This window comes from Parastagonospora nodorum (assembly GCF_000146915.1).
Source record: "Parastagonospora nodorum SN15 chromosome Unknown scaffold_16, whole genome shotgun sequence".
In the NCBI taxonomy this organism is placed as follows: domain Eukaryota; kingdom Fungi; phylum Ascomycota; class Dothideomycetes; order Pleosporales; family Phaeosphaeriaceae; genus Parastagonospora; species Parastagonospora nodorum.
This window is the reverse complement of record NW_001884564.1, coordinates 794,973-822,098: the sequence shown is the minus strand read 5'-3', so window position 1 is coordinate 822,098 and position 27,126 is coordinate 794,973. Positions and strand designations below refer to the sequence as shown.

General features: G+C 51.9%; 11 protein-coding genes across 11 annotated transcripts; 3 read left to right on the top strand and 8 right to left on the bottom strand.

Annotated features, from left to right (window-relative positions):
- Positions 1-26: 26 nt before the first annotated feature.
- Positions 27-1,043, top strand: SNOG_10323 (hypothetical protein; the record flags this gene model as incomplete). The annotated part of the gene is made up of 1 exon (XM_001800546.1): positions 27-1,043. One exon carries the CDS (start codon positions 27-29, stop codon positions 1,041-1,043), a length of 1,017 nt encoding a protein of 338 aa, XP_001800598.1.
- A 160-nt stretch (positions 1,044-1,203) lies between these two features.
- On the bottom strand, positions 1,204-4,511 carry SNOG_10322 (hypothetical protein; the record flags this gene model as incomplete). Its single annotated transcript, XM_001800545.1, has 2 exons — positions 1,204-1,681; positions 1,810-4,511. The coding sequence occupies 2 exons, from the start codon at positions 4,509-4,511 to the stop codon at positions 1,204-1,206; spliced, it is 3,180 nt and encodes a 1,059-aa protein (XP_001800597.1).
- A 399-nt stretch (positions 4,512-4,910) lies between these two features.
- SNOG_10321 (hypothetical protein) lies at positions 4,911-7,770 on the bottom strand (the record flags this gene model as incomplete). The annotated part of the gene is made up of 2 exons (XM_001800544.1): positions 4,911-7,547; positions 7,597-7,770. The coding sequence occupies 2 exons, from the start codon at positions 7,768-7,770 to the stop codon at positions 4,911-4,913; spliced, it is 2,811 nt and encodes a 936-aa protein (XP_001800596.1).
- A 411-nt stretch (positions 7,771-8,181) lies between these two features.
- SNOG_10320 (hypothetical protein) lies at positions 8,182-11,878 on the top strand (the record flags this gene model as incomplete). Its single annotated transcript, XM_001800543.1, has 2 exons — positions 8,182-9,236; positions 9,379-11,878. 2 exons carry the CDS (start codon positions 8,182-8,184, stop codon positions 11,876-11,878), a joined length of 3,555 nt encoding a protein of 1,184 aa, XP_001800595.1.
- A 591-nt stretch (positions 11,879-12,469) lies between these two features.
- On the bottom strand, positions 12,470-14,070 carry SNOG_10319 (hypothetical protein; the record flags this gene model as incomplete). The annotated part of the gene is made up of 4 exons (XM_001800542.1): positions 12,470-13,165; positions 13,337-13,479; positions 13,529-13,565; positions 13,771-14,070. The coding sequence occupies 4 exons, from the start codon at positions 14,068-14,070 to the stop codon at positions 12,470-12,472; spliced, it is 1,176 nt and encodes a 391-aa protein (XP_001800594.1).
- A 1,544-nt stretch (positions 14,071-15,614) lies between these two features.
- On the top strand, positions 15,615-16,521 carry SNOG_10318 (hypothetical protein). The gene is made up of 2 exons (XM_001800541.1): positions 15,615-15,975; positions 16,032-16,521. Exons 1-2 carry the CDS (start codon positions 15,692-15,694, stop codon positions 16,369-16,371), a joined length of 624 nt encoding a protein of 207 aa, XP_001800593.1. The 5' UTR covers positions 15,615-15,691; the 3' UTR covers positions 16,372-16,521.
- Positions 16,522-17,388: 867 nt separating this feature from the next.
- SNOG_10317 (hypothetical protein) lies at positions 17,389-18,201 on the bottom strand. The gene is made up of 2 exons (XM_001800540.1): positions 17,634-18,201; positions 17,389-17,566 (listed from the first exon to the last, which is right to left on the bottom strand). Exons 1-2 carry the CDS (start codon positions 18,108-18,110, stop codon positions 17,513-17,515), a joined length of 531 nt encoding a protein of 176 aa, XP_001800592.1. The 5' UTR covers positions 18,111-18,201; the 3' UTR covers positions 17,389-17,512.
- A 2,344-nt stretch (positions 18,202-20,545) lies between these two features.
- SNOG_10316 (hypothetical protein) lies at positions 20,546-21,781 on the bottom strand. Its single transcript, XM_001800539.1, has one exon. The coding sequence runs from the start codon at positions 21,579-21,581 to the stop codon at positions 20,718-20,720; it is 864 nt and encodes a 287-aa protein (XP_001800591.1). The 5' UTR covers positions 21,582-21,781; the 3' UTR covers positions 20,546-20,717.
- Positions 21,782-22,708: 927 nt separating this feature from the next.
- On the bottom strand, positions 22,709-23,089 carry SNOG_10315 (hypothetical protein; the record flags this gene model as incomplete). Its single annotated transcript, XM_001800538.1, has 1 exon — positions 22,709-23,089. The coding sequence occupies one exon, from the start codon at positions 23,087-23,089 to the stop codon at positions 22,709-22,711; it is 381 nt and encodes a 126-aa protein (XP_001800590.1).
- A 2,027-nt stretch (positions 23,090-25,116) lies between these two features.
- Positions 25,117-26,359, bottom strand: SNOG_10314 (hypothetical protein; the record flags this gene model as incomplete). Its single annotated transcript, XM_001800537.1, has 5 exons — positions 25,117-25,398; positions 25,452-25,595; positions 25,630-25,770; positions 25,821-26,239; positions 26,299-26,359. 5 exons carry the CDS (start codon positions 26,357-26,359, stop codon positions 25,117-25,119), a joined length of 1,047 nt encoding a protein of 348 aa, XP_001800589.1.
- Positions 26,360-26,483: 124 nt separating this feature from the next.
- On the bottom strand, positions 26,484-26,968 carry SNOG_10313 (hypothetical protein; the record flags this gene model as incomplete). Its single annotated transcript, XM_001800536.1, has 3 exons — positions 26,484-26,564; positions 26,598-26,748; positions 26,892-26,968. 3 exons carry the CDS (start codon positions 26,966-26,968, stop codon positions 26,484-26,486), a joined length of 309 nt encoding a protein of 102 aa, XP_001800588.1.
- Between the last annotated feature and the right edge of the window lie 158 nt (positions 26,969-27,126).

Genomic DNA, 27,126 nt, shown 5'->3' with positions numbered 1-27,126 from the left:
GGATCCCCACGTCAGCTCAGGTACCCATGGTCACTCCGGTGCCACTCACAGGTGGTCTCGGACATGGCACCACCGGCAGCGGACTCACAGGACACGGCACTGCCAACCCCATCGACCGCAACAACGACGGTAGAGTCAACGCTCGTGACCTGACAGGAGGTGGTGCCACCGGCCATTCATCAGCAGGAGGAATTGGTCACTCAACAGCTGGAGGCCTAGGCTCTTCAACGACTGGAGGAGTCGGCCACACTGCCAACCCTGTTGACCGCAACAACGACGGCCGCGTCGATGCCCATGACCTCACCGGCCGTGGCAACACCGGTCACTCAACCACTGGCGGACTCGCTGGTCACTCAACCACTGGCGGACTCGCTGGTCACTCAGCCGCTGGTGGACTTGGTGGTCACTCAGCTGCCGGTGGACTTGGTCACACCGCCAACCCGGCCGACCGTAACAACGATGGCCGTGTCGATGCTCGCGACCTCACAGGCCAGGGTCACTCAACAACCGGAGGTCTAGGTCACTCCACCGGTGGAGCTGGCGGACTTGGTCACACATCAACCGGAGCTGGCCTTGGACACTCATCAACTGGTGCTGGCGGCCTTGGTCACTCTTCAACTGGAGCTGGCCTCGGCCACACTGCCAACCCCATCGACCGCAACAACGACGGCCGTGTCAACGCCCACGACCTCACCGGCTCATCCAACACCGGCCACCACGGCCCTCCCGTCACCGGTGGCTTGGACCACCGCGCTGGCGAATCCGGCGACCTACCCCGCGCCCTCACCGAAGATGTCTCCAGGGCTCAGCCTGCTGGCTTCACCGAGGGCCACACAGGCTTCTCGGACAGCAGGCACACCAGCCACGGCGTCCCTACCCACGGCTCTTCCACCGCCAACACCTCCACATACGGCTCGTCGACCACAGGTACCACAGGGACCACAGGTACCTCAGGTACCACCGCCGGCAAGCCCTCATTGAAGGACAAGCTCAACCCCAAGATCGACGCGGACCGCGACGGCAAGGCGGGCATCATGGACTAAATGCACCATGGCTTGCTACTTAGCAGTCCTACAGTTGGACTAGATGTATTACGACTAGATTATCTGCTTTCTACATAGCAGTTCTACGATTTTAATGACATGATCAACATAGTGTATTCTAATGCAATCACTTTTTTCAAATCAAAGGAAGAAGCCTTTTTCAATCTTGCTTGTTCCGTCCCTTGACTAGTGTTTCTTCGCTCCCACTGCCCTGATCTGTACTCACGACGTGGAAGGAGAAATCTAGCTCGCCGACCAACTTTCTGACGCCTTCTAGCAGCCGTTGCAGGTCCATGTGTATGCAACGCGTACTTATCGCCATGACGGCAAACGCGGCGTAGCCTGGTTCGGCGATGTGGCGTAGGCTGAGGATGTCGTGGTCCACGGCATCAAGTCTCTTACTGAGCTGGAAACCCTCGGGCGCAGTGAGGTAAGGTGGGAGTGGTTGTCCCGATGATATGGAGGAAGATAGTAAGGCGAGTAGGGATGTGATTTCGTGAGATGTGACGTTTGTTGATGTGCTGAGGCGGCGGAAGTCGTTGAACCATTGCGGCGAGACAGTAAAGGGGGATGTGGGTGAGAGCATTGGGTTGGGGTTCGAAGCTGGTGGAGATCCGTCTGAAGGGTAAGGTTTATCGCTGGTTGATGGGTTGAGGGCGGGGTGTGTGAAGGTAGCTGATGCGTAGCCTGTAAGGGCAGTGTAATTTACGATGCTAGAAGCACATGTTAGCGAGGATGGAAGCGAAAGTGAGGGATAGATGCATACTTTGTAACATATCCTACAATCTCTTCGTACTGCTCCATTGGAAATTTACCGCCGAGTGGGAATTCCCACTTAACAAACTGCGCATGCATCTTTAGGCCTTGGAGAGTGAGCATCTGCTTTGCGAAGACCTTGTTGCGCACTTTGTTGAGCGCATAGCCTGGCGATTTCTTGTCGTTCTCTTCGTCGCCGGCATCGCCTCGGATTCTCGACATAACTTGCTCGTGCACGATTGAGTACAAGTTGGCAGATAGATACAGCGATCCGCCCAGCTTTTGACGGAGCGCCGAATGCTCGGTGATGGGGAAAGGGAAGATTGTCCAGAAGAAAGCGACAGCAAGACCTCCAACGACAGTAGCAAGTCGATAAGGACCGAGTTGATAGATCGGATAAGCTGGTTGCCCAGTCGTTGCTGTAGCTGCTTGCACACCGAGCACGCGAACTTGAAGCTCATAGCCGACGATCATAACAGCAGTGACCACACTGATCAACCCTGCAATGACAAGATCGAAGCGCTTCAGAGGGACGTAAAAGCCAATTGCCACAAAGACGAAAACGAATACCAGAATACCAGCAGTGTGTTGTCCAGGTATGTACCACATAAGCCAAGCGAAGACCATGGCAATTGCTGTTCCAACGATCCTCAGCACAAACTGGAACACGCTCTGGCCGGCCGTAGGTGTCATTGAGATGGCGACCATGATCAAAGCCCAGACCAGGCGCTGCTCGACGAAGAAAGTCTGTGTATCTTTCAGGAAAGCAATGATGGCTATGCTCATAGTCGCGCATGCGGCTCTGAAACCGAACGAAGATTCATCAGAGCGCAGAAAATGTGAGATCCCTCGGACGGAGTTTCCAAACTTCTCCCACGCATTTGCAGGCGGCAGATGTTCTGGGTCTTTCTTTTTCTTGTACGCGTCGCCCATGTAGACTGTGGTGTTACTTCCATCGTATCCCGCGATCGTCGTCTCGTCACCCTGGTTTGCATCCTGGTCGCTGAAGATGCTCTTTATCCACTTCTTCAATCGTTTGCCGCCAGGCCACATGATCTTGCTCTTGGCTTTTGTTTGATCATGCTCATCGGCGAACTTGACGAATTCTAGAGTGCTGCGCGCGATCGAGTTCAGGAGGAACATGACGTACAATAGAACGTATAGCTGACTCTGATCGCGCTTTCGGGTGGTGAGGCTAGGCAGTCGCTTCAGTGCCTCATCATCCAGGCCCTCGGAGGTGGAGAAGTAGTCGGAGCGTATGCTGATGCCCTTGCTCTGCATCCAGTGACGCAGTGTTGGTTCTTTCTTGCCAAAGAAGATGCTAGCTTGCTTTTCCAGGTGTGCCGCAAAGCCTTCATCTCCAGGTCTAATAGTATCCCCATGGGCTTCTTCATCCTCCTTCTTGACACCCTTCTTCTTCTTCGGCTGTGGTGCTAGCCCCAGTCTCAGCAGAACGTGTGCGAGCCCGTCATCGAGAGCTTGGAAGATATCAGCGAAAGGTCCATGCAAGTACTTGAACATGTCGTTCCACTCGCGCACAGCTTTCTTGCGTTCTGCTTCGTGCTCCGACCCCTCCTCATCTTCTTCTGCCCAATTACTAAGTTCAGCTCCGCGCTCGAACAAATCCATCACACTGCCGAGACCCAGCACCGGCATCAGGATACCTCTAAGTTTCTTGAAAATAGTCTCGAGATCATCTGGTGTCAACTTTCCATATGCGATTTCGCGCTTCGCAAACGGCAAATCTGCCGTGAGTTTCCCGTGCAACTCCTGGATAGACCCAATCATCTTCTTGATGTTCTGGATTTCTGGCTTCAGTTTGGGCTTTGCATCCTTGTTCTTGTCCTTGGATTCCGGCACATATGTCTTGCCAAACATATCCGAATCCTCCAAGCTGTGGATATAGGTCTTGTGCGCACCCAGCGTGCCTCTTAACAAGCCAATATATCCTGTAACCTCCTTCATGACAACTTTGCGACTCGTCACAGGAATAATGAACAAACTAACTCCAGTCGCCAGCCCAAACCCCGTAAGGAAAGCTTCCAATAACCTCAAAATGAACGTCTCGCACTGCGCCGTCGTGCGGAACAAGAATCCATTCGTTGCCGCTACATTAACTTGAATCGCATAGATGATCGTCGGAAACGCCAGCTGCGGAAACTTCGCCTTGACCGTGTTGATCGCCCAGATCTGGAAGAAAAGCCAGACACCCAGGACAGCGGACTGCGAAGAATTATAGCGCTCAGGCGGTGCGCCGGGTGTGGTCGTGTGTTCGCGGGCTTTGACGCCAGACCAGACCATTAGCATTGCGATTGCTGATCCGATACAGGTACCGAGGACGTTCATAGTCATGGTTTGTATGAACTTTGCGCGAGGCATGATACAGAACCCCAGGATCGATATAATGGCAACCAGGTATCCCAGTGTCGCGTATACTTTTGCTACAGCTGTTGACTGATTCATTGCTAGTGCGATTGTGGGCGGGAGAGCTGCTTTGCACATCATCATCACCGTGGGTGCGTCCAGGCCCAGTTTCGTCCATGTTCTTTTGATGAAGCCGGGTTTCTTCTCTTTCTTGTCCTTCTCTTCTGTGAGTGATGCATCTTGTCGGTATCCATTCGATTGGCCTTGTTCTTCACTTGATCTCTCCTTTCCATTGACTTCCGCCTCATCGCTGTTCAGCCTGTCTCGGGTCGTCGCGGGAGATACCATTGCGACGCGTCCGTAAAGTCTATGCACAAGCGAAGAAGGTAGAAAACGCGGCGAAGGTGATTAGATGAACAAAGGCGTGTTCATGATGGTAATCTCTTCACACCCTTGCTCGACGCTCCGTACGCAAAGCCAACGCCAACGGCGAGACCGTCGCATCGAAGTCCGACCGAAGTCAAACGTCATAGCTTCTAATGCGAAGTCGTGAGTGGCCAAGAATCTGCTAAGAGTGCATCTAAACTTAGTTTCGCGCGCGATGCAAGGATGATCATCAAAGATCCACAGTTTGAACCAGAGTGACTAAGCAGAGAACAGGGGAGTGCAAGGTATAGCATTGCGTGCAAATCTCAATCGCTAAATGCTAGAAATGGTGGGTAAGGCTATATTACAAACATCCAACCTCTATACCACAATCTTCTCAAAGCTGTACTTTGGCACCTTTTTACTGATCAATAGACCCATCTCACGCTTGCTTATCTCGTCTTTCTTTCCTCCTCGGCCAGACTTCATCTTCTCGATACCCATGTCAGGCTTAGCACCAAGGGGTAACATGGGAAGCTCGCCATCGTCTTGCGTGACCGCGAACGGCTTGCCTTGTCTTTCGAGTGATTTGCTGGACGGTTTGTGGCTCTTTGGCAGGTTGGAAGCAAATCGCAGAAACTCGCCTAGAAGACCACGCATGTATCGCGCTTCCCAGAAACCGTTGAGTGCTTCTGATGTGTCGCTTTGCAGGGCTTCGATGATGTCTTCGCTCGACTCGGATTCTGCTGAATTGCCGACAGTCGCAAGCCAAGCACCAGCACCGATAGCATCGAGAGTGCAGCTAAGCAGCGAAGCAATGATAGCTACTGCGTGATCGTCTGGACTCTCATTTAGGGGTGAAGGGTCGGCATCGCTGCCATCATACGACGATGACCAGCCTCCATTCTTCATCTCAAGGTGCAGAAGACTGATCAGGGCCTCAAGATCGTGTCGTGCAAGCATTGAGCGAAGCGTAGTGGTGATTATGCGTGGTGAAAACCCGTGCAATCGGAGCAGAGCTGGGCGAAGGGTGTGGCTGCGAATGAGCAAGCCGTGATCAAGTACCGAGAGCGCATGATCAACTTCGTTAGTCGCCGCGTCAAGCTCGGAAGTAATGTCGACGTCCATTTCCTCTTCTGAAGGAGCGTTGCCGTTAGTCAAAAGCTTCGTCGTATTCTGCGCCTTTGGCTGTTCGTCTAAGCTTTGCATGAGGAGCTTGATAGCTTGGACAACTTCCCCAACAGGCAAATGTCCACTGTAGTTGAGGATGGCAGAGAGTATGTGTAAATCTGGGTCGAAATCGACAAGTGCTTTGACAATGTCTCCATCAACAATGGACGGCGACAGATGCGCATTCTTGGGTGACTCCTCAAGCATTGCGTGGCGGATGGAGGCCACAGAAAGGTGTCCGGTGTGGAGCAGCCACTGGAAGACATTTGGTGGAAAGAACTGAATCCTCAGAATGCTTTGAGCATTTCCGTCGTCCTGAGAGACTATCGTCGATCGGAAGATCTTACTCAATGCATACAAAGCATATCGGCGGTACTGCGATTTGCGGATATCTGGGACGACACTTGATAACTTCCATGTTTTCAAGTCATCGTCTGGGTTGTTCTCTTGGTCGAGATCGATTGCCATGGCATCTTCGTCCGGTATACTGGGACCCATGCCATTCGTAAGAGGCCCTCCATTCACTTCGTTTTCTTCCTTGAATATGAGTATGTTCGACTCAGTCTCGATACCCAAATCTCCTGCGATGGCTTTCTCGAACTTGTTGATTCTTCCCTTTGATGCGTATCGATCCAGTTTTGCCTTTCTTTCACTCCATTTCTGCGCCTCGCGAGCGCTTGTGCAGGAGATTCCTTTGCCAAGTGCCTCCGACAACAAAGTGCCTTCCTGTCTAGGGCGCTTGTGTGTGAAAGAGCCGTCAATTTGCATGCCGATAACCTCACCCTCCCGCACAGCTACCACGAGGTCGTGATCAGCATAGTATGCAAGTAGATTGACTTGACTATTCTGCTCCGTAGTCTCCGCTTGGGCGATCTTTCGCTTCTTAGCTGGACTTGCTGCATCCGACAAGGTCGAGAAGGTATCGAGGGAGTGTACTGCCTGCAGCGTGTTGAACCTGGCATCAAACACGCGGCACGTTTGTCGTGAAGTCATCAGTAGAGTATCTTGTGAGAGGCGCAGAAATGAGTCGATATCAGAACCGGGTAGCGTCAGTTCCGAATACAGTTTTGGTACATTCTCAGAGAAGTCGTATGAGAGTAGAGTCGAGCCCTCAAGCATATGCAGAATGCCGCTAGAAGAGTGGAGTGCGTAGTGGGTCGTAGAAGTAGACGCGTTGGTCCGTTGTTTCAAGTCCCAAGATACGAGAAGTTTGAGAGGTGACATTGGAGCAGTGGTAAGGTCTGGCGACCGTGACTGGACTTGGAGAAGGCTGAGAGTGACTGATCCGCTGGGCTTGCGTGAAACGACACATAGTATCTGTGTGAGCTCCAGAAGATCCGATGCATTGCCATTTGTGGGGGCCAAGAGAGAAGCAACATCTTCCCTATTCCGGAGCAGGCCGCGGATGACTGCCTTCGCTGTGGATGTCGATACATGTGCAATCGTTCCTCCAACCTTGGCTGCTTCTAGTTTGGCAACCCATCGAACGGTCTCGAGATCCGCAGACAAGCAAATGACGTCCCCGTTATCGAAAGTCGCGAGAATGTCATGGGTCGCAGCCGTTGCGGACCCACCAGGCGTAACAGGGAGCGCATCGAGCGCCAGTATTTGAGCACCCGAGGACGGGGCATACCCCGTCTTTGCGGTTTCGGTGCGGTCTCCAGAAGACTTCTCTTGGAAGCAGATCAGCTGCGACTTGTCGGATTGTGCGGAGCCCGTGACCGAGGCATATGTGAAGCGCTGCGAAGATGTCTTGGACGAGCCTTTGCGATAGACTGAGAAGGGAGCAAGTGTGAAGGCAGTGCTTGGCGGCAGAGCGTAGGAAGTTACGAGTTGGGGATTTTGGAGCTGTCGGAATCTCAGTCAGATGTTTTCGCATACTCGCACGCACACATACGCTGTATATCGAGATTCCCTCGCCATTAAGCCCTACGGCAATTTCTGTGCGCTTCCTCTTCTTTATGCCACTGAGACTGCATACGCTCGCTGCATGTATGCGCCCGTTGGTGGAGCAGACGGGTTTTGAAAGCGTCGCCAGGGTGAAAGCCGCGCCAATTTCGTTGAACGACATTTTGTTTGCCAGACCTCGTCGGAGAAGTCTTATTGGGCCTGCGTGGGTCGTTTCCCGGTATGCGCGCGCGTTGTTCGAGGTCGCCGGCCGCTTAGTTGTAGAAAAAAGTTCGGCAGAATGTTGCAGGCGGGCGGTGGAGACACGACCTCTTAGCGCGCTGCCCAGGTGTGGCTGAAGTGTGGCTTGGCTGTGCTAAAACGCAGGCGCGTCAGGTCGCGTCTTCCACTTTCACTGACGTCGCGCTCGTGCAGACACCAACTCTCCGTTCTTCACGACACGCCCTCTCACCCGCCTCTCCCGCTCCGCAATCGTATTCCAGTCTCTCTTGCTTCTATAGTGTCCTCGTGTTTGTTTCAAGATCATGCTCTGGTAGCTGTACGGTCAATGGCTCTTGCTGCGGTGCACACCGCAATGAATCATGAGGGGAGCCAGAGCCTTCACCCTTTCTTCTCCAAACCACAGCGGGGTCCCGCACCGCTTGAGGACCTTTCAATCAATGAGACACCCATGAACGACGTCAACGACGACCCTGATTACGAGCACACAACTACGAATGCCCAGCCGGTAAAGGCAAGGAAGAAGCGAACAAGGAAGACCGATGCTTCGCACACAAAGAACCAGGCATCTTTGGAACAATTCACGCAATCTGTTCAAGTACAACATGTGGATCAAGCTGTGAAAGACGAAGTTGCTGGGCCAACACTCCAAGAAGACCTCAACCTCGATCGAAGGAAGCGGAGAAAAACCGTATCTCCTGCTCCCACGATTCCCAACTTGGACTGGCCCCAGCAAATACAGGAACAAGTTCGTGCGCCAGGTTCTGAAAGCATGCTTATGGCACCAACAGAGCCAGTGGATGAAACCCCGAACACCCTCCTGCGCACCACCTCCCCCGTACCCACCCCAGCAGCCCCCGAAACGATTGCGGCCACTGATGAGCCTCTGGATACCGACACTGTGGCAGAGATTGTGACGCCGAAGAAGCAGATAAAGATCACCAAGAGCGGGAAACTAGTCTCAAGTCCACCGAAGCCTAAAACAGAGCACTCGACAACTCCGAAGAGACGACGGGGACGAAAACCAGCGAAACCAAAGGTCTTATCCACTGTCACCATCATCAAATATGGCACAGATTCCACAAGTCGGCACGCTATCGGCGGAAGGATAGACGCCATCTTGGCTGGCATAACGTCGACTGGGAAGCGCTCCACAACCACTAAGAAAGGGCTCTCCAAGCCGGCCGAGCCTCCTAAGAGCACACACCCTTTCTTCATGGGTAAAGCTACTAAAGGAGTCGAAGACATGCCCACGAAACCTGCCGCGAATTTGCCGCCTCCCACTCCTAGGAAGAGCGCAGTCACGCCTGGCAAACTGAGGGCCGAGGCTCGACGAGACTGTTCACCTCAGCCCATGCCTACCTTTGGAACATCCTCGGGGCCCAAGCGCACTACAAAACAAGCCGGATTGTTCGATGCTGCGTGGCCTACTAGAGAGACTAGTCATGTACGTAATCTTGAAGCTGATATGGTACACCACATGGATCTTGACGTGACTCGAAGTCTTCCGCTTCGTGCACGGAAACTGAAGAATCGCGTGGCCCATACTCAGAGAGGAGGAAGAGATCATGTCAAGATTGGCCAGGGATATCGCCGCGGGCATGAAACCCAACTTCGAAATATCCGATTTCGACTTCAAGCCTCCTGAAGATGTGCGTCTACCCAAGCGTCTGCTCACCACCGGTGTCGAGATACAACGTAGGGTGCATGAGCGCCTGCAGTCACAGGCACATCCAGCTGTTCAATCACTCTTCAAGGATATCGAGCACACCCTTACAGCATTCGACGAGGGGCGGTGCGAGACACAGGCTTGGGCACAGAAGTATAGCCCGAAGTGCGCCTCACACGTCCTGTCTGAGGGTAAAGACGCTTTGGTGCTACGCGATTGGTTACAGAGCCTGACCGTGATGGCTGTTGGAGGCGCGTCAGGCTCCGTCAAAAATGATGGCGTAGACGCTAAGCGGCCGCCTAAGAAGAAGCGAAAGAAGGCGGTGGACGACTTCATTGTTTCGGACGGCGATGAGGAAGACGAAGAAATGATTGAAGTCTCAGACACAGATAACACAGGGCACACAAGATCCTTCCGCCGACCTCGATGGACAAGGAACAATAACGTCATTGTCATTACTGGGCCACATGGATGCGGCAAGAGCGCTACAGTATATGCCGTCGCAAAAGAGCTGGACTTCGAAATCTTCGAGATCAATTCTGGAACTCGCCGTTCCGGGAAGGATATACAGGACAGAGTCGGCGATATGACCGCAAATCATCTCGTAAACCACAAGAGGGCCGAAGCTGCTGTAGCGGAAGATGAGGGCGCGGTGCTAAAAGATGCCGACAACGACACCACACGCATGGATACTGCATGCCAAAAGGACATCGACAGTGGACGTCAAGGCACAATGATGACGTTTTTCAAAGCCAATCCGACTACAAAACCAAAAGCAAAATCCAAGCCGAAGACACAACAAGCACCAGGCGAGTTTCCAACGAGCGCGCGTAAGACTATGCAGCCAGCCCTTCCTGGCGCACCGAAGTCGCAGAAGCAGTCCTTGATTCTCTTTGAAGAAGCTGATATACTCTTCGAGGAAGATCAGCAGTTCTGGGCGCAGGTCACGAAACTCGCCGCGCACTCGAAACGGCCCATCGTTATTACGTGCAACGATGAGAGACAAATTCCATTCCAAGATCTGCCGCTAGCCGCTGTCCTCCGACTTCGCCCACCGCCAGCGGACCTCGCCGTTGATTATATGCTGGTACTTGCAGGCCGGGAAGGCCATATCCTGGATCGACAAGCAGTGCGCCACTTGTTCGAGTCGAAAAATCACGATCTTCGCGGTAGTATCACCGAGCTGAACCTTTGGTGTCAAATGTCTGTTGGTGACAAGAAGGGTGGTCTGGAGTGGATGTATCAGCGCTGGCCGCCAGGCAAAGATATTGATGCTCAGGGTCGATTGCTCAGAGTCGCCAGTGAAGGCACATATCAGTCTGGAATGGGGTGGCTATCTCACAATGTGTTCCAAACTTACAGCAACACTGTCTTTGACAAGGAAGAGGAATTGTTAAACGAAGTTTGGGCTGATTGGGGGGTCGATCCAGATGCATGGGAGGCGTCTTCATCACGTCACTCGAAATCCACACAATGTGATTCTACGAGTAGCTTGGAGCAACTTGACAGTTTCATGGACACGCTAAGTGCTGCAGACGTGTTCAGTCGCGTTGGGCTGCCTTCATATGAGCGTTACTTCGAGGAGCCTGCCGATCCCACTTTACCACCCATATTCGACAAATCGCGTCTGAGTTATACACTCGCTGCGCCACTCCTCCAGGCGGATCATCAGACCGACTTTTTGCAGTTCGATGCCTCGATCTACACGCAGACCCATTTGCTTGCTCGCCGCACCTTCCCAGAGCTGGCACGTCTTGTCTCAGCATCCACCAGTCACAAACCCTCAACAGAAACCGAATATTCGACAGAGATTCTCCGCATTAGAGCCGCGAAAAGCAAGGAATATTTGTTGTCACGCCCTCATTTTTCTTTCGCTTTAGACTGTCTTGCTGCGCCACCGGACCAGACACTGCCCGAGCGCACGTCATTCATTCTTACGCCATCTTCTTTTGACCGCACTTTCCGTATCATAACCCTAGATCTAGCTCCATACGTGCGTAGCATTGTTGCTCATGAGCAGATACTCGAAAGCCAACGCGTGCGCCTGTCTAATCTTCTAAGCGCCGGAGGCAATGGCAAGAGATCGAGAACCACAAGAGCAAGTAGAGTGGCTTTAGAGGGTGGTGTCAGAGAGACAAAGCGACGCGATCGGTGGTTTGACGCCCATGTCAACTTTGAGCTCGTGATGGCTACTGCTGGCAAAGACTGGACTGGCATGGGCTGGCGGAACGAAGAAGAGATGGAAGAGGGATCAGCGAGCATAACCGGCACACAGGAGAGTCTCGCTGGTAGTCAAGATATTGTCATGAATGAAGCAGGAGCAGAGCATGTCATTGCAAGTAACGAGCAAATAGGTGCATTATCGCACAGTATCATAGAGTAGCATATTCTGGCGTTTCTAAGCATATCGGTTGTCATTTAGACGCAGCATCATTCTCAGCATAACTAGAACAGTATTTATAAATAATCTAGCTTCATTTCCACTTTCTCAGACACTGCGTTGTAACATGATTACCTGATTTCACAGGCCAGACTCCGATCCGTCATCGCTGGTGCACACGTACGAGAAGCGTTTCATCACCCTCGACAACGACCCCATCATTCCAAATCACCGGCAGATCCGGCAAGAGCAAGAGCAACAACAATAACAATAACAAATATCAACACGTGATCAGATGAGGGTATGGAGAAACCAAGTTTTCCTTCCATTAGATGTCATACGGACTCGATCAAACTCGCAATATACAAGAGATATTTTGTCCAGAAACACTTTCCATATCCTAATACATGCCCGAGAAAGAACTTTGTTCCTTCGCTTTGATATCCCTGAACAAATGCATGTGAAAAAAAAAACCAAAAGAATATGCGCAAGATAATGATGGGGTACTTAACGAAAAAGAAACGCAAGATCGCAAGATGGGGTTTGTAGTTTGATCATTTCGCCTCTGGTATACATACAAGCACACATGTGTTTCTACAGCCTCACACGCGTCTCCAGAACCTCGCTCGGCACCGTGCTGCGCGTGCTAAACCTGACCTCTGTGCCTGGATGCTGCTTGAAAATCGGCGCCGTGTCGATCGTGTCGTGGCGTGCGTGCTTGACTTCCTTGCTCAGCGTGGACGGGACGCGCGGCATTTCCGGCACGCTGTCTTCGTCGCTGTAGGTGGTGGATTGCGTCATGCGGAACTGCTGCTTGAGCTTCTGCTCCTCGACGCGTGTGGATTGCTGGTTGACCCAGCTGTCGATGGTGCGGAAGCGAGGGACGGACGAGCGCTGGGTCATGAAGCTGTCGCGGCCGGGGCCGGCGATGGCGGTGTCACGAGATGGGTCGTGGGGTGTTTGTGGCGCGTTTGAGTTGGTCCAGCTGAAGCGCGAGGCCATGCCGCCGCCGAGGCCGGGGCGCTGGGATGCGGAGGGCCGGTTGGAGAGGAATTGCCGGAAGGTGGGAGGCGCGGGCACTGCGGATTGTTGGTGTGGCATTGTCTCGTAGTAGTCCAGGGCTTCTTCTTCGTCCCGTAGAGACCGCGTGTTGTGGGTTGATTCACTGCGGCGCATAGATTGAATTGGGAGGACGGGTGACGAGGGTGTGTCGCTGATGTCTCGACGATGTGAGTTTTGCCGTGATGGTGGTGCAGGGTCCAGGATGAAGCTTTGGTTGTTGGCGTTGCTCTTGTTCAGGCCCATTTGGTTGAAGCTGTCGCTGCGTCCCAAGAGCCTGTAGCGGTTTCAGTGTGACCAAGTGATCCAGATCCGACTGTTTGTTGCAGCCCTTCCTGGTGGATAACACATCGTTTCCCAGCATACGTGTAGTTCGTCAAATGATTTTTTTCGTGTCCATACCATACTTCGGAGGCGGAGGTGCGAGGTCAGCACACGCTGTCGAAGCGATGCTTTGCTGTTTTGAATAACGTCCGAGATGGTCAAGCCACGCTTGCGCATGGTGTAGAAAGCCAGTATGATCATAACAATGACAATGGTTGCACCTAGAAAATGTGAGCAATGGTTCAGCTTTGTTAGTAGTTTTGGTCATACCGATTGAGCCAGCAGCGATGAGTAGATGCTCGGTGGTCTGAGAAATTCCTCCCTGACGGTCGGAACTCGGGTCATTCGAGATTGAACCAGGACCTGACAGCAAAGCCGAAGGTGTGGTCTCTGTTGGTGCAGGGCCTTTTCTTGCAGGGGTTTCAATGGGTCTATTGCCGGGCAAGGTCGTCGAGACAGGTTGCTGCTCCAATTAGCTGAGTATGATGTATTGTGTTCCTATGTGATCTTACAGAAGAGACACCAGTTGGAGTAGCGCTGGGTATCGTGAAAGGTCGGCTTGAGGGCATGAGGCTTTCGAGGGCATCCTCAAGATCACTGTCATCGTCCGAATCATCGTCCATCGGTGTGGGTGTGGGTGTGGGAGCTGGCATCTGTCGTTTGGCAAGAGAGCGACGGAACCTGCGACGTACAGTCGGTGTTGGATTTCCAATCTCAATACCGACAGCCTCTCGCTGGCCATCCACGCCGTCTCTTTCAACTACAACATAGTCCACGCGATCCTCTCCCCGTGGTTGCCATGATACAGGCATTGCGTCCAGAATTGGTCGTGTTCGATAACGGTAGGGCGGACCCCTCGCAGTCCTACGGCCTTCCAAGTGCTCCACCAAAATACATCTGCAAGTCGTCCAGCGATATCAAGTTCCTAAGCCCAGTGATGTAAGACGGTCCTAAGCCTGCCAGGACCGTGACCAGTTGTTGAAGTTGTTAAGGAACGTCGATGGTGAACGGAAAGGAAAAAGGATTAGCAACAGCAGCCCGCTGCAGAACGAAAGACAGGAAAGAACGAAAGTCAGCAGGTACGCAGCGAAAAAGGCTCGGCGAACGCTGAAGACGAGACGGGTTCATGCGATTGCGCCGAGGGGTGCATTTGAGATGTCGCATGAATGACGCTAGGGGTGAGTCGCTTCTGGTCCCATGTCGGTTTGAGGTCTCGACAAGGCAAGAGGGAGGCGTGCGGTTACGAGCAATTTAGCACAATTAGGTTCTCTCTGCGCTATCGAAAACCTGTATGCAGTAGATTTATGCGTCTCTACAAGCATAATAAGTCCAGATGCAGTAATAGAGACAGTGTTATGAAGCCCAAGTGGGTTGCCGATCGCGAGAGCTTGTCTGGGAGTTGTCTCAGGGCACCTGGGGCGTTTCAGCGCCCGCTTGGCCTAGCCCCAGGGGAGCCAAAAGCCACAGGGGGACATCGTGAGACTCGTTGTCTCCTCAGCAATAAACTGTTCGGGCCCGACATCAAATTCGAAGGATGGGACTGCCGTACACGCCCAGCGTTCCCCGCATAGCATCTCTTGGACACAAAGAAATTGCGCGGATTACGCCTCGCCACGGATTGAACCGCCTTGATGACGATGCGTAGCGCCACACTTTCGCACGGTAGGGTTCGTCGCTGCGCCTCTGATGGCGCCTCTAGACGCTAAACCCATAAGCCTCTCGGCAATACATCACCGCGGCTTCGGAGTCGTGGATACGCGATGTGAAGATCTGGCCGAGTCGTAGAGGGTGCTAACTATTAGCAAGAAGCACAAGATGTTTCGCACAGCATCTGAGGACGGAACATTTCGTTTCCTGAACGTCCTGAGGCGAGCCCAAAGCCGGGTATCCTGGCGCAGTGCATACTTGATCGGCAGTGCGTACAGCTCACCAGTCGCATGAATGCCTTTTTCACATTCCGTCGACAATTTTTTTTAGAATGCGGCCGTTTTTCGAGCAGAGCAGTTCGCAGCTCGGCAGGGCTGACTATGTTCGGTTTGGGTGCGGACATAACTTGGCCGTTCGTCGTCCTTGGAGGCCGTCGTAGCCGGTGAAGTCCGTGGCAGTACCTTTCTTTGGCTGAGGCTGAGCACAGCTCGACGCGCCGTGATCTGCTGCGCCTTCCAAACGGCGGTGGAGAAGGTCAGTCATCAGGATGATTTTGATGCCGATAGCACCGGTGAAAATCGCGCGTGAATAATATAAGATTCGCTTTCGCCGGTTCGTTGTTCTTGTCATCACCTTACGACTCAACGTTTGCCCTTCAAAGACAACTTACGTCACCCGTGCTTTCCGACTACCCCTCATCAACGTCGCCCCTCAACTTCGGATATCAGACAACGACTGCTTTTTAAACCTGACCTATAACATCAATTACAACACAACTTAATCACAATGTCTGGTCCTTACGATCAGTACAACGGAGGACAGTACGGTGCGCCCCAGTACAACCAGCAGTACCCATCACAGTCACACAGCCCATATCCTCCTCAGCAAGGTGGCTATGACCAGAGCGGTTACCAACAACCCGGTTACCCTCCCCAGCAGTCACAGAGCCCCTACCCGGCCCAGCAGGGTTATGACCAGGGCGGGTACAACCAGCAATATGGCGCACCAGCTCATGGCGGATTCCAGCATGGTCAGCAAGTAGCCCCATATGACCAGCAGCAGCAGCAAGGGTTAGTCATGCAGACGATTTTCGGTCTCTAGAATATAAAACTGACTAGCATATTAGATACTACGGCCAACAGCAACAAGGAGGTTACCCAGGTGCTCAGCCACAGAGCCAGTTCCCTCAGCAAGGCGCATATTCAGCCGATCAGTACCCTCAAGGCCAACACCAAGCTGCTCCATACGGACAGCCTGGAGCTCCAGGCCACGGATCTACGGACCCCAATGCTCAGGCTGAGGGCGACCGAGGCATGATGGGCGCTCTGGGTGGCGGTGCCGCTGGCTACTTCGGTGGCAACAAGATGGGCGGCCACGGCATTATTGGTGCCATAGCAGGCGCGGTTCTTGGATCCAAGCTCGAGGACAAGCACAAGAAGCCTAAGCACAGCAACGGTGGCTGGTAATTCTTCTCGTTGCTCTTTTCTCGGTATGGGTGGGCTTTTGAATTTGCAGAGACAACGGCGTTTAAGGACAATTATGACATGACACGGCTTCCATAGAGCATTGCACTAGTACACCATTACAAATTGATCACAATTCTCATCAAACATCAACTTTGATAATTTTGTTTCGTTATTGCCATGATGTGCACCGATATCTTTCGTCCGTCGGCGCCATCAATTCTACGCGCCACATGTTAACCCTGAGGCACACATTTCGCAATCACACCACACCACACCACACCACAACAATTTCCCTCGCATCCCACCTGCATAAAACAATCCTCCCGAATGCCCGTTCTTCCTCCCTCGATCCTCGATCCTTAGAAACATTTGTAACTCTCCGATTCGTGTTCATTGGCCCCTGTTCTCAAAACAAGTGCCGAAAGGACCTTAAGCGGGACATGAAACACGACACGTTTGGACCTCAATGAAACCAACAACGGCAAAATTAGTGACAATTGTTTCCTGCCCTTTCGCGGCCTCAGTGGCAAGTGCGAAAGATTTGACAATTGATCTGCAGGTACCCGACTCCAGAATCACGTTTGACTAGCACAACTTACCAGCGCCCCGGTGGGAGGTCGCGCGGCATAATGATGGAATCGGATTCATGCCACCGACAGATGTGGCATTGCGGGCCTATCCGCTGAGCTACGCTTTTGCGGGTAAGTTGTGCGAGAGCTGTTTATCTGATGGCGATGGATTCATGGGAGCATGAATGGGGGTCGGCGATACTGTTGGTGGGCGGACTTGGCAAGGCATGAAATACATTGTTCCCAAAAATGCGACGGGCATCAATTTGCTCAAAGACACTGGGGGAATGCTTGTTGGATGGTTTGGACAGAAGTTGAATATTAGGATAAGGTTTGCCCGCTCAGGACGGTGGTTTGGTAGCTGACGGCGGCTTGCGGCTGTGTGTACATAGCACAATGTACTTGACGCAGCTACAGGTGCCCCAAAGCTAGGTGACGTGAGTCTAGCGCTCCTGCCATTGATAGACTTTCTTGGACAGGTTGGCATGTTGTACGTTGAGTATGTATATAGTCATGCCCAGACATCGTGCGCTAACTTCTGCCAGAAACGAAAACGAAACCGACTCGTAGCCTCAGCGTAGCTCACTGATTACGTCTTCGTCGATCGAGTCGCATGGGAATGCGCACTGTAGCTTCCTTTCCTACGTGATGCTTAGTGTCATTCAATACCGAAGATGACGGGTCAAGACTTACCCGCGAACCGACACCAGACACCACATTGTCCCATGCACCAGCAATACATGACGCATTCTCGGAATTCCGGGACTCTTCGCTGGAGAATGCGACGCCGTCGTGCGCGAAAGTCACCTCATCGACATCATCGTAGCCACTGATTGTCAAGTTCGTGTTGTCCAACAGGCCCTCTACAGCGAAGACTTGATGAGCACAGATTCGTGAGTAGCTGTTGCGCTCGGTTGCCGGTCGCAGGGCTGCTATGTCGATGACTATGCCATTGGTGTTGTCTTTAATCTCATTGAGCTGGACATAATTTGTCTTCGCGTCGGTGGTGATGAGTTGCTTATGCCACAGGTTGAACGTGCACTTATTTGCGACGTCTGAGCTCGTTGGCTTCGATGGACTAAGGCGGAACTGCGGCAGGAAGAGAGCCGACGTTGATGTGCTAAATAAGAAGAAAAGTGCAGAGCACAGGACGGCCAGCGCGTTATGCATTTTGAATGTATGTAGAGTTGAAACGGTGTTTGGGAAACAAGCAAGACAAATGAACGAGCAAAGTATAGAATTGTTTGGATTCGGCCTGCGGTAGTGTACCACTGTACACAGAGGTATCTTTCACACTTAAGACTTTGCAGCCTTGCTGTGCCGTACAAGCACTAAGCGCTGAGCAGATGTTGGGAAGTTGCTATTTCGCGATGACGACCCAGCGTACCGGTCAATCCTGCGGGGGTGCGGCGCGTCTGCGTCGGTTAAAGTGGGCATGCGGCGGCTACACCAACACTCTTGCATGACATTCGCTGAGAGATGGCGATCCATGCCTGTGAACGCGGCGCGGCGACCGAGCGGTGTTGGTTCGGGCGGGTGGGAAATGTGCAGGATGGGGCGTGGTTTCTTTGCGAAAGGTTTGCTTTGCGCGGCACGGCAACAAGGCATTGCCCAGGTAGACTGCGCCGCCCACTTCGTACATCGTAATATCAACAATTCACAGTTCATAAATGAATGCATTACGATGCATCATGGCAGTACAGCTGATATTCCATGCCATGTTCTTCATTTCCTTACAGATGGCCTGTCGCTGAGTACATATCGTGTTCGCGCTCGGAACGAACACCAAACCGGCGAACAACAGCATCTCCTCTTAGCTCTGAGTTTTCCTCATGTCTGTAGCGTCAGCTCCCTCTGAAGCTCTCTTTCCGACTTTCTGGTGTAGGCCAACTTGTGATCGAACAGCAGCCTTCCCTTGATACTGCCAAAGTACCATTCATTATGAACAGTACTACGCGTCTTAGTGACAGTCTCAGAGAACTCATGCCTCAATGATGCTGCAATGCCCGGTTTGAATTGCTCGAGGCACTCCGTTTCAAGAATTTGGTGTGTATAGTGTGATTCGAATTCCCAGTGATACAGGTCGACTTCGAGCATTTGCAAAACCTTGCAAGCGTTGACGAGGGCGGTCAGTGTGGACGGAAAAGGAATCTCGAAAGTGATGGGCTCAGTCGTGGCGCGATGGACAAGAATTTTGGGAAGCCAAGGGTAATTTTGAGTGCTCGGAGTCGTTGGGCTTCTTCAAGTGGCTGGACAAGCTTGCAAAGCCATATTTGCTTCGTTTTGGGTAAGATTCCAGGCGATCATGTTTGCCTATAGGGATATCAGGTAGCGGCAAAATTCGGGTCCGCTTGCACCTACACGACATGATCTAATAGTCTTCAGGCACGCACTTGTAGGTTTATAAAGAAGCCTAAATACATTTGATGCTATAAGACATCCTGCCTAGTTTTGCAGAAGTTTTTGAAGAAGACTTAGCTACCTCTTGACATTACTCATTGGGTGAAGGCAGACAAGAATTATGCCGGCATCTGGTAGGGGTAAGTTGCATTTGGCTATCTACTTTTCGCTACTCTACAGCATTTCACCGTAGCTTTGGTGTCCAGATCACATAAACCTCCCAACAGATCATGGTTTGCAACCACTCACTTACTCCCTCCCTCATGAACTTTTGAGGTCTCTCTCTTATAGATCAGCGCGTGATCAAGTAGCTGCCTGTCCCCGAATCTGTGCTTGAATCCATCTCTATTGAAGAGAGGATTTGCTGTGCTTGTTACTGACTCGGATACACTGCTCCTCATTATGGATTTGATTGCAGGGCGAATGCTGTCCATAAATTCGTTGTCCAGGATCTCATCGGACCATGTGGATTTATTATACTAAAATACCTCCACTTCAAGTCTATTCAGGGAAGCACAGGTGCGGGTCAATGCGCCGTATGGCCGTGGCAACTTCATATGAAGCCTGAACGAATCGTCTTTCTTCATGATCTTGCTTCTGAGAGAGAAATTGAGATAAGGGCAGCCGGTGGTAATTCTGAGCGATTCGGTTTTCGACAAGTCTCCAAGTGCTTCGATAACTTGGATGAGCAATCTGTAGTCCTTTGGACACAATATGAACCTAACAACGCCGTCGTGCCTGAACCAGGTCTGGAAGCGATCTGCTCCTTGATTTTCTATCAGTATGCGCGTGATGCATATCTTTCTCGCATATCTTGGGTTGATGAGTGTGTCGCCTGGCTTCCTATCTGCATGTTTTGACGGGTTGGAGTACTCAATGTACCGGGGTTCCAGGCGCCAAAGATTCCAACCCGCCTTCAGCCGAAACTGCCCCAATCCTTCTGCCAAGATCTATTTATTCACAAGGCGCTATTGTGGTAGTCCAGAATGGGAACTATGCGCCAATTCTTGTCATCCTCTGTAAGTATGGCTTATTCAGAGTGGAGGTCGCTTTCATCAAGAACCATACCATCATAGTATGCCAATACTCCTGATTTTGAAGGTGTGTGATAGGCAGCGACACAATTATTTGAATTCCACAGAGCATTATATACCACGTTTCGAAGTTCGCGGGGCAAACCGAGGAAGTCAAGTTCTGGTCGTATGGAGACTAATACTGGAGTTGAGTATGGCAAACAACATTGAAGCATGAGAAATCAAGAGAGTTTTAGAACTTGCATGATGTTCAAAGATCTACAAAGAAATGAAAAGCCATATCCATTGAAGTTAAAAAAAGTGCTGCCTGTCGCTGTAGTATCTCCATCAAGGATGAGCACATTCAGCGATTTCCAAACTGCCACGTATTTCTCTTCCCAAACCAATCGCCCAAGGCATCCTTATCCAGTTTCTTTGAACAGTCTCCGCATCTCACTATCCCACTTTGGTTTCCACAGCAGCATGTATCCTCATCCTCCTCTTTCTCACTCATCATTCGCTCCTCCAACCACCGTGCCAACTCCTTGTTTGCGCTACCTCCCACTCTTGCAACCTTTACGCCCCTGACGCCGATGAAGAGCTTCAGCACAGAGGAGTCAGCTCCATCAAACATGGACTGCCAGACACGGATGTCCAGGAACTCGGCGCCGGAGAATGCCGCTGTAGCTTGTTCTGTTGTGAAGCGAGGATCCGTGTCCAAGCGGATCGTAAGATGCCAACGCTTGATCTTGGACAATACGGTTGGGTACAAGACGGGCGAAGCTGAGGTGATAAGGTGCGGCAACGACGTCAAGAGCGACGGATGGGCGCAGAAGACGTGCGTCGTGTACAAGAGGTCGACTGCTTCATCGTGTACTTTGCGGCAGGTCGAGATTATTTCCGGGTAAAGTGCTCCAACCTCGTGCTCGTGTCGGTAGCCGTATTCGGCGAGATGCTTCTTGCTGACGGTATTCTTGCACAGTAATTCTTTATAGATTTGAAGACGGAGCTCGGTGGGTAAGCGGAAAAATATGGATTCCTCTTGCTCGTCCACGGTGTTTCTGGGTTTGGTGCTTATAGCACGGTCTTGTTGCTGAGGTTTGGCGGGCGACATGGGGAGATTTGATGCGTTCGACGGGATGCCGAACGGGTTTTGAGACGTGTACAGGGACTGAGGTGTCTGATTGAGAGGAGTGTTGAAGTGTGCGGCGTAGTAGTAGGCGGCCATGTTGGAGAGATTTGAACTCTATCCTAGTGTGAAGTTCCGAGCGCTGACGTTTGTCGATGATCGCGATACGAATGTGTAAATGAAGTTTTCAATAGGTCGTATAATTTCTTTGGTGAATTTTGTGGTCCTCGAACTTTCGTGTTGTCTGATGTGCGTGTATGTGTGTTGTGACTGGATCGGGTAATGCACTTCGTTATCGGATGATAGAAGTGTCAATGGCTGTTGTGTTGGGTTGCTGATGCTTGGAACGAACAGAGCCTCAACTTTGATACCTTTATATGCCCACTATCAATCTGTTGAGCTCAAGCACGTTACTGTCGAGACGAAAAAGGACATGTAACCAGATCACGTTGTTGCGGTGCGTCAGCGGTCTAGTCGGACCGATGATCGTCGATCTCCTGATAAGGTAACGGAACGTGAAGGTAACGCCACATTTCTTAGCGCATCACCCCACCTCTTCTGAGATGCCAACTTCGATGAGTTCAAACTTCAATAATATCTTACGAGTCCCAAAAAACAATTCATATTCCAATCCACTGGACTACATTCTTCGAATTTCGAGTGAGCAGGACCGCACTCTACTTTGCTTCAGAAACGCAATGACGTCGATTCTCCTCTGTTGAACACAGCTCCCAGCGTAACTATTCCGAAGCAATGGACGCACCCGGATCGACACGACACAATAGCATGACTTTTCGAACGACCCCCGAGTGTTCTCCGTAAGTTGCGGTGTATGCAGATAGCACAGACCTACATACGGAACAACCAGGTAAGCATCGACCTGTCTCGTCCAGTCTTGCATCCTGCGGCAAAAGCTGATTGGATAACTTGATTATCTCTCATTCGGTTGAATCCACGCAATGCTGGGTATATCATGTAATGTTCGAATATCGTAACCTCGTCCAAATTCCCTTTATGTCATACTTGCTGCGTAAAGTCATATCTTCTCTTCCAAATTCGTTCTCCAATGGTTATCAAAGCATGTTGCGTGCGCGCTGTGTCTTAGCTCGGAATTTTCTGTCGCTCCCTGGGTGTTATCGTCGCACCCATTTTTCCACCTCTGAACTCAGACCATTATTTGTGACCCATTCTTCTCTCGAATCACCGATGTAGGACTGACTCATCCTTCACACCACGATACCCGCGAATCCAACTCCGACCGCAGCAACTATTCCCCTCGCCCAACCCGCAGCCTGCGACGGTGCAGCGCCCATGAAGACAGTCTGGGTGATTCCCGTCTTGCCGGTCAGCGAACCCATACCGATCTCGCCATGCCAGAGTGGCGGTGCGGGTGCCGGTGTTTTGTGTATGACGGTTATGACTGTGGGCGTCCATGTCGAATATGTTCCACCAACCCAGGTCTCGACCCACTTCGTCGTCGTGTAGTCCAGCGGCTGGCCGTAGTTGGTGTTGATGGACGAAGTGACGGTCGATAGACTGGACGATGTCGATGTAGCTGTTATTGAGCGCGAGGTGACCGAGGTGGTGGTGAGAACTACAACAAGCATGTGAGTGATGATCCAACGCTCGGCTTTGCGACATGCTGCACACGTAGACTGACGCAGTCTGGATCGTATCGTCTCAGCTCTTGCGCAAGTAGATGGTCTCAATCACTTACTCGAGTGTATCCAAGCCTGCGCTCACTGTCGCTACTGGAGAGCTTGGAGTCGGTATTGAAACAGGACTGGCCTTTACCATAGGCTGTACGCCCTCATCTTCATTGCGCTTGGCAAAGCTTCCACAAGCCAAAGCAGGCAAGACGAGAACGAATAGCGCGAATGACCACATCGCTGGCAATGTTCGATGCAAGTCGGTGCAAATAACGTAATCGCAATGTGATCGTATTCCCAAAGACTTACAAACGACAACGAAGAGCGAGGGAAATCCAAGAACCTGGCAGATGGAAAGATAAAAGGAACGCCTACCACATCAATGAAGGTACCAACCCTTTTGCAGTAACACAAGGGGAAACCGCAGCGCGACCCTCACGTCGCAGCAAGTACCCATCTGAGAGTCGCACATGCGCGATATTCCGGTTGTAACTGCATATTGTATGTAGTTGAGATGATGTTTCCATGGTTTTCTATCGGCTCCAATGCCGAGCGCAGTAGAAAAAGTTTGAAGAGGAAACCTACGACGATGCTTCAATAGCTGCAGGAAAGATACATCCGCTGTGCATTTACTCATCCGCGGTTTCACCTTTGACTCAGCTAGGCATACCCAAAATTCTCACGTCGTTCGATATTTGCGCCATCACTTTCGCGCCCATCATCGATATCTCAAATCCCACCACTCCACAGACTATCAATAAACACACCCATCTAGCCACCCAGCCACAATCTCTTGCACGACATACCTGTCACACAAAGCACCATCCAGACCACTAGCTAAGCATTTCGCACTTGCACTTGTGGCGCCACACCACACCAGGTCCTCACTAGTCGCGCGCATCAATAAAAGCTTGTGTTGCTTCGTATCCCGCGCCTCGTTGGAGGGGCAGGAAGGGAAGTCTAATCCAAAGGGTGCATACATGCTAAACAAACCAGTGTTGAACAAAAGTCTCAAGCGCAATCAAGCTTTCGCATTGCTGGCGCGCGTAACAGAAAGAAACAAACAACCCGTGCGACGATCAAAATCTCTCCTCGGTACACCCCGGTAATAATAACAAAAGCATCGGACTCCAAAGAAACACTTGCCTATGAACCAAGGCAAACCCTCGTACCTCCCACCGCAGACCCGTTCTAACAACGTCAAAGCAGGCGCGGCCTAGAATCCGGGGATGATTGCGCCGCGCCTCACGTCATGCTCATTTCCCACGGCCGTTACCGCGCAACACCCCTCTAAATAAATGCACTTGCAATATACTAGACTTTAGTATCACCACCGAAGATGCCTGCAGTAGTTTGCCGGGTGTTCCATGTTCCGGATTTTGCGCAAAACCAAGAGCTAGAAGTCAGAAAACTTGTTTGCGGGGTTGTTTTTTGCAATGAATTATAATTATACTTTCTATGCTATGCGCGCTTCGTGCAATACGAAGAGTTTTTTTCAATGGGTAAAAGTGGATAGAATGGTCCTGGGCAGAACTCCACACACCCGGAAAGTACGGGCTTGGAAACGCTTGAAGCGTACTGTGCCGCGACACAGACCAAGCGCTGTGACTCTGCCCACTCGCTTTTGGGTCCGAACCAAGGAAATATAGTGTTTGCGTGAAAGCTGTTGAACAACGAAGAAGGAACCGTGTGCTAGCCGCGCGTCGCAGCTGCAGACAATAAAGGGTATATACAAAGAAGTGAGAAGCGTAAAAACGTCGGCGACATTCCGATCCAGTAGTTAAAATATACTCGCCAAAGTGTTACAAAAAGAAAGAGGTAGGGCCGATTGATTGACCCAAGGATGGGTATTATCTCGTAACCGAAAACGCCGTCGCAAATGTATGTTCATGCACTCGTAAAGCTCGGATTGATAGTGTCGGGCTGCGGAAAGAGGGAATGTTGAGAGAGAAAGGTATTTCTATTGCATGGTATCGAGCCGGGCTCTACCACGCCAGTGACCAGCTGAGTGCGGTGACTAGCACTGGTATGGCGATGGAGAGTGATGAAACGCCGAAGCTGTTGGCTGCGCCAACGTAGCTGGTCTGGCCGGGTGTCATGTCTTTTTGGTGGCTGAAGAAGTATGTCTTGGCTCCGTCTTTGCTGACTGACACGTCGGGTGCGGTGTCTTGCGAGGGGATCGCGCAAACTTTGGCGGGGTCGTAGGTTGGGCAGCGCTTCTTGTACGCGTTTTGTGATCGCTCAGTGTCGGTCGAGTTGAAGTACGACTTCATGTACGAAATGGTCATGACGGTGTCTTTGCGTGGGGGGTCCAGCAGACCATGTTGGGTCTCCGTTGCTCCAGTGGTTGTAAGAAGATACCGCCACCCTCCGTGGGGACGTTCTCAGTCATCTCGTACAGGAAGACGCCGTCAACGTAGAAGGAAACGCGCTCCTTGGTCCAGTCGAAGCGGTACTCGTGGAACTTCTCGTCCGGGGCGGAAAGGCAGAGGCTGGACCTCGAAACCAGATGTGTTTGCGGCGTCATAGCCCTGCGCAAGGGACTGTGGTGATTGCAGGACAAGGTTTACAGCGCCTTGCGATTCGTTGAACTGGTGCGATAGGAATTCCATGTCGATCTCTTGAGAGTTGTTGTGGTACTGTCTACTGTTAGCAACTGGTACGTGCGGGCGTAACTGGCCAAACATACGAAGAAGAAGGCGCCGCATGTCCCTGAAGAATTTGACAACTTCATGCCCACTCGAAAGCTCCCAAGCAGCGCATCCGTCCGCGCTGAGACGATTTCCGAGCCGCTCACAAGACCGTCGATGTGGTTTGCGCGCACCCACAACTCAAGACCAGCATCCCCACCATGTTCTGCATCTCCCGACCATCCCGAGCTCTTCAAAGGATTTGTGACGATATTGTTCAATTGGAAGTTCTTTCCATAAGGCCCACGTGCGGATTTTGAGTTTACTTCGTAGACTTGTGGTTGCCAGCCGTACTCCTTCATCTGCAGCGCGGGCGCAGACGTGTGTAAGAAGTCGTTCTCCAGCAGTTCAGTAAAGACGGCATGGTCCGCGTCGCTTGTCTTGTTCAGCGAGTATCCGCACTCGCAGGCAGCGCTGGCTACAAAGCGGGTTGGTCAGTATTGGCCGGAGAGAAAGACAGCCCGCAGCTAAACTTACTCAAGCGAGAGACCGCCAGAAACAGCCACGGTAAGGCGCCCAATGTGGCTGAGCGAAACATGTCGGGTGAAATTATTACAGCGAATGACTATGGGTGAGGTATGGTAGAAGGCACAAGTAAAAGAATGACAGGCGCACAAAGCAAGTCCCTAAAAAGAGCAATCGGGAGGGAGCAGCATGAGCTTTTACAGCAGAAACGGTAGGGGCTTGGAGGGCCTCTTGGGAGGCAGTTGCGCAGCGCCATGGGAGCCGGCGCCCTGACCAAACTAGTAATTGTCTTCGTGCCTTCCACCACTCACGCGCTGGTGCCAGGGGCCCAAGCGTAGCCGTTTGCTGCGACGAGACACCAGCATGCCGGGAACCGCGTCCTTGAGAGGCGCGGAAATGACCCACACGAGCACTTGTGGGGATGCTAGCACTGGTGTGCGCTCGGCGTCTCGAACAGTGCACCTGTCAAACATCCAGAGTCTCTCTAGGAGCCCATAGACTTCGCTACTTTGCTTTTCGCGCCCAAGGACAGACACGAATGGCCGTCTGCGGATCAACTCCCATCGACAACCACGGTAGATAGGGTTTTTTTTGAGTGCATCGACCCCTCTTTGCGGAACAAGAATGAACAGAGACTGGCTCGCGGACCGCTATCCAGGCGACGCGCAGTGTTGCACAACATGATTGCCTCGATCAATCGGCCACATGCAAGGGAGTCATTTCCACCAGCAGTTGGCAATTGCTGTTTGCCTGGCAACGTCGAGTGGCCATCGCGTCGAGTATGCAAGTAACCTCGATGCCTTGGGATGATCCTCGCGTGAAGACGTCACGCGGGAGGAT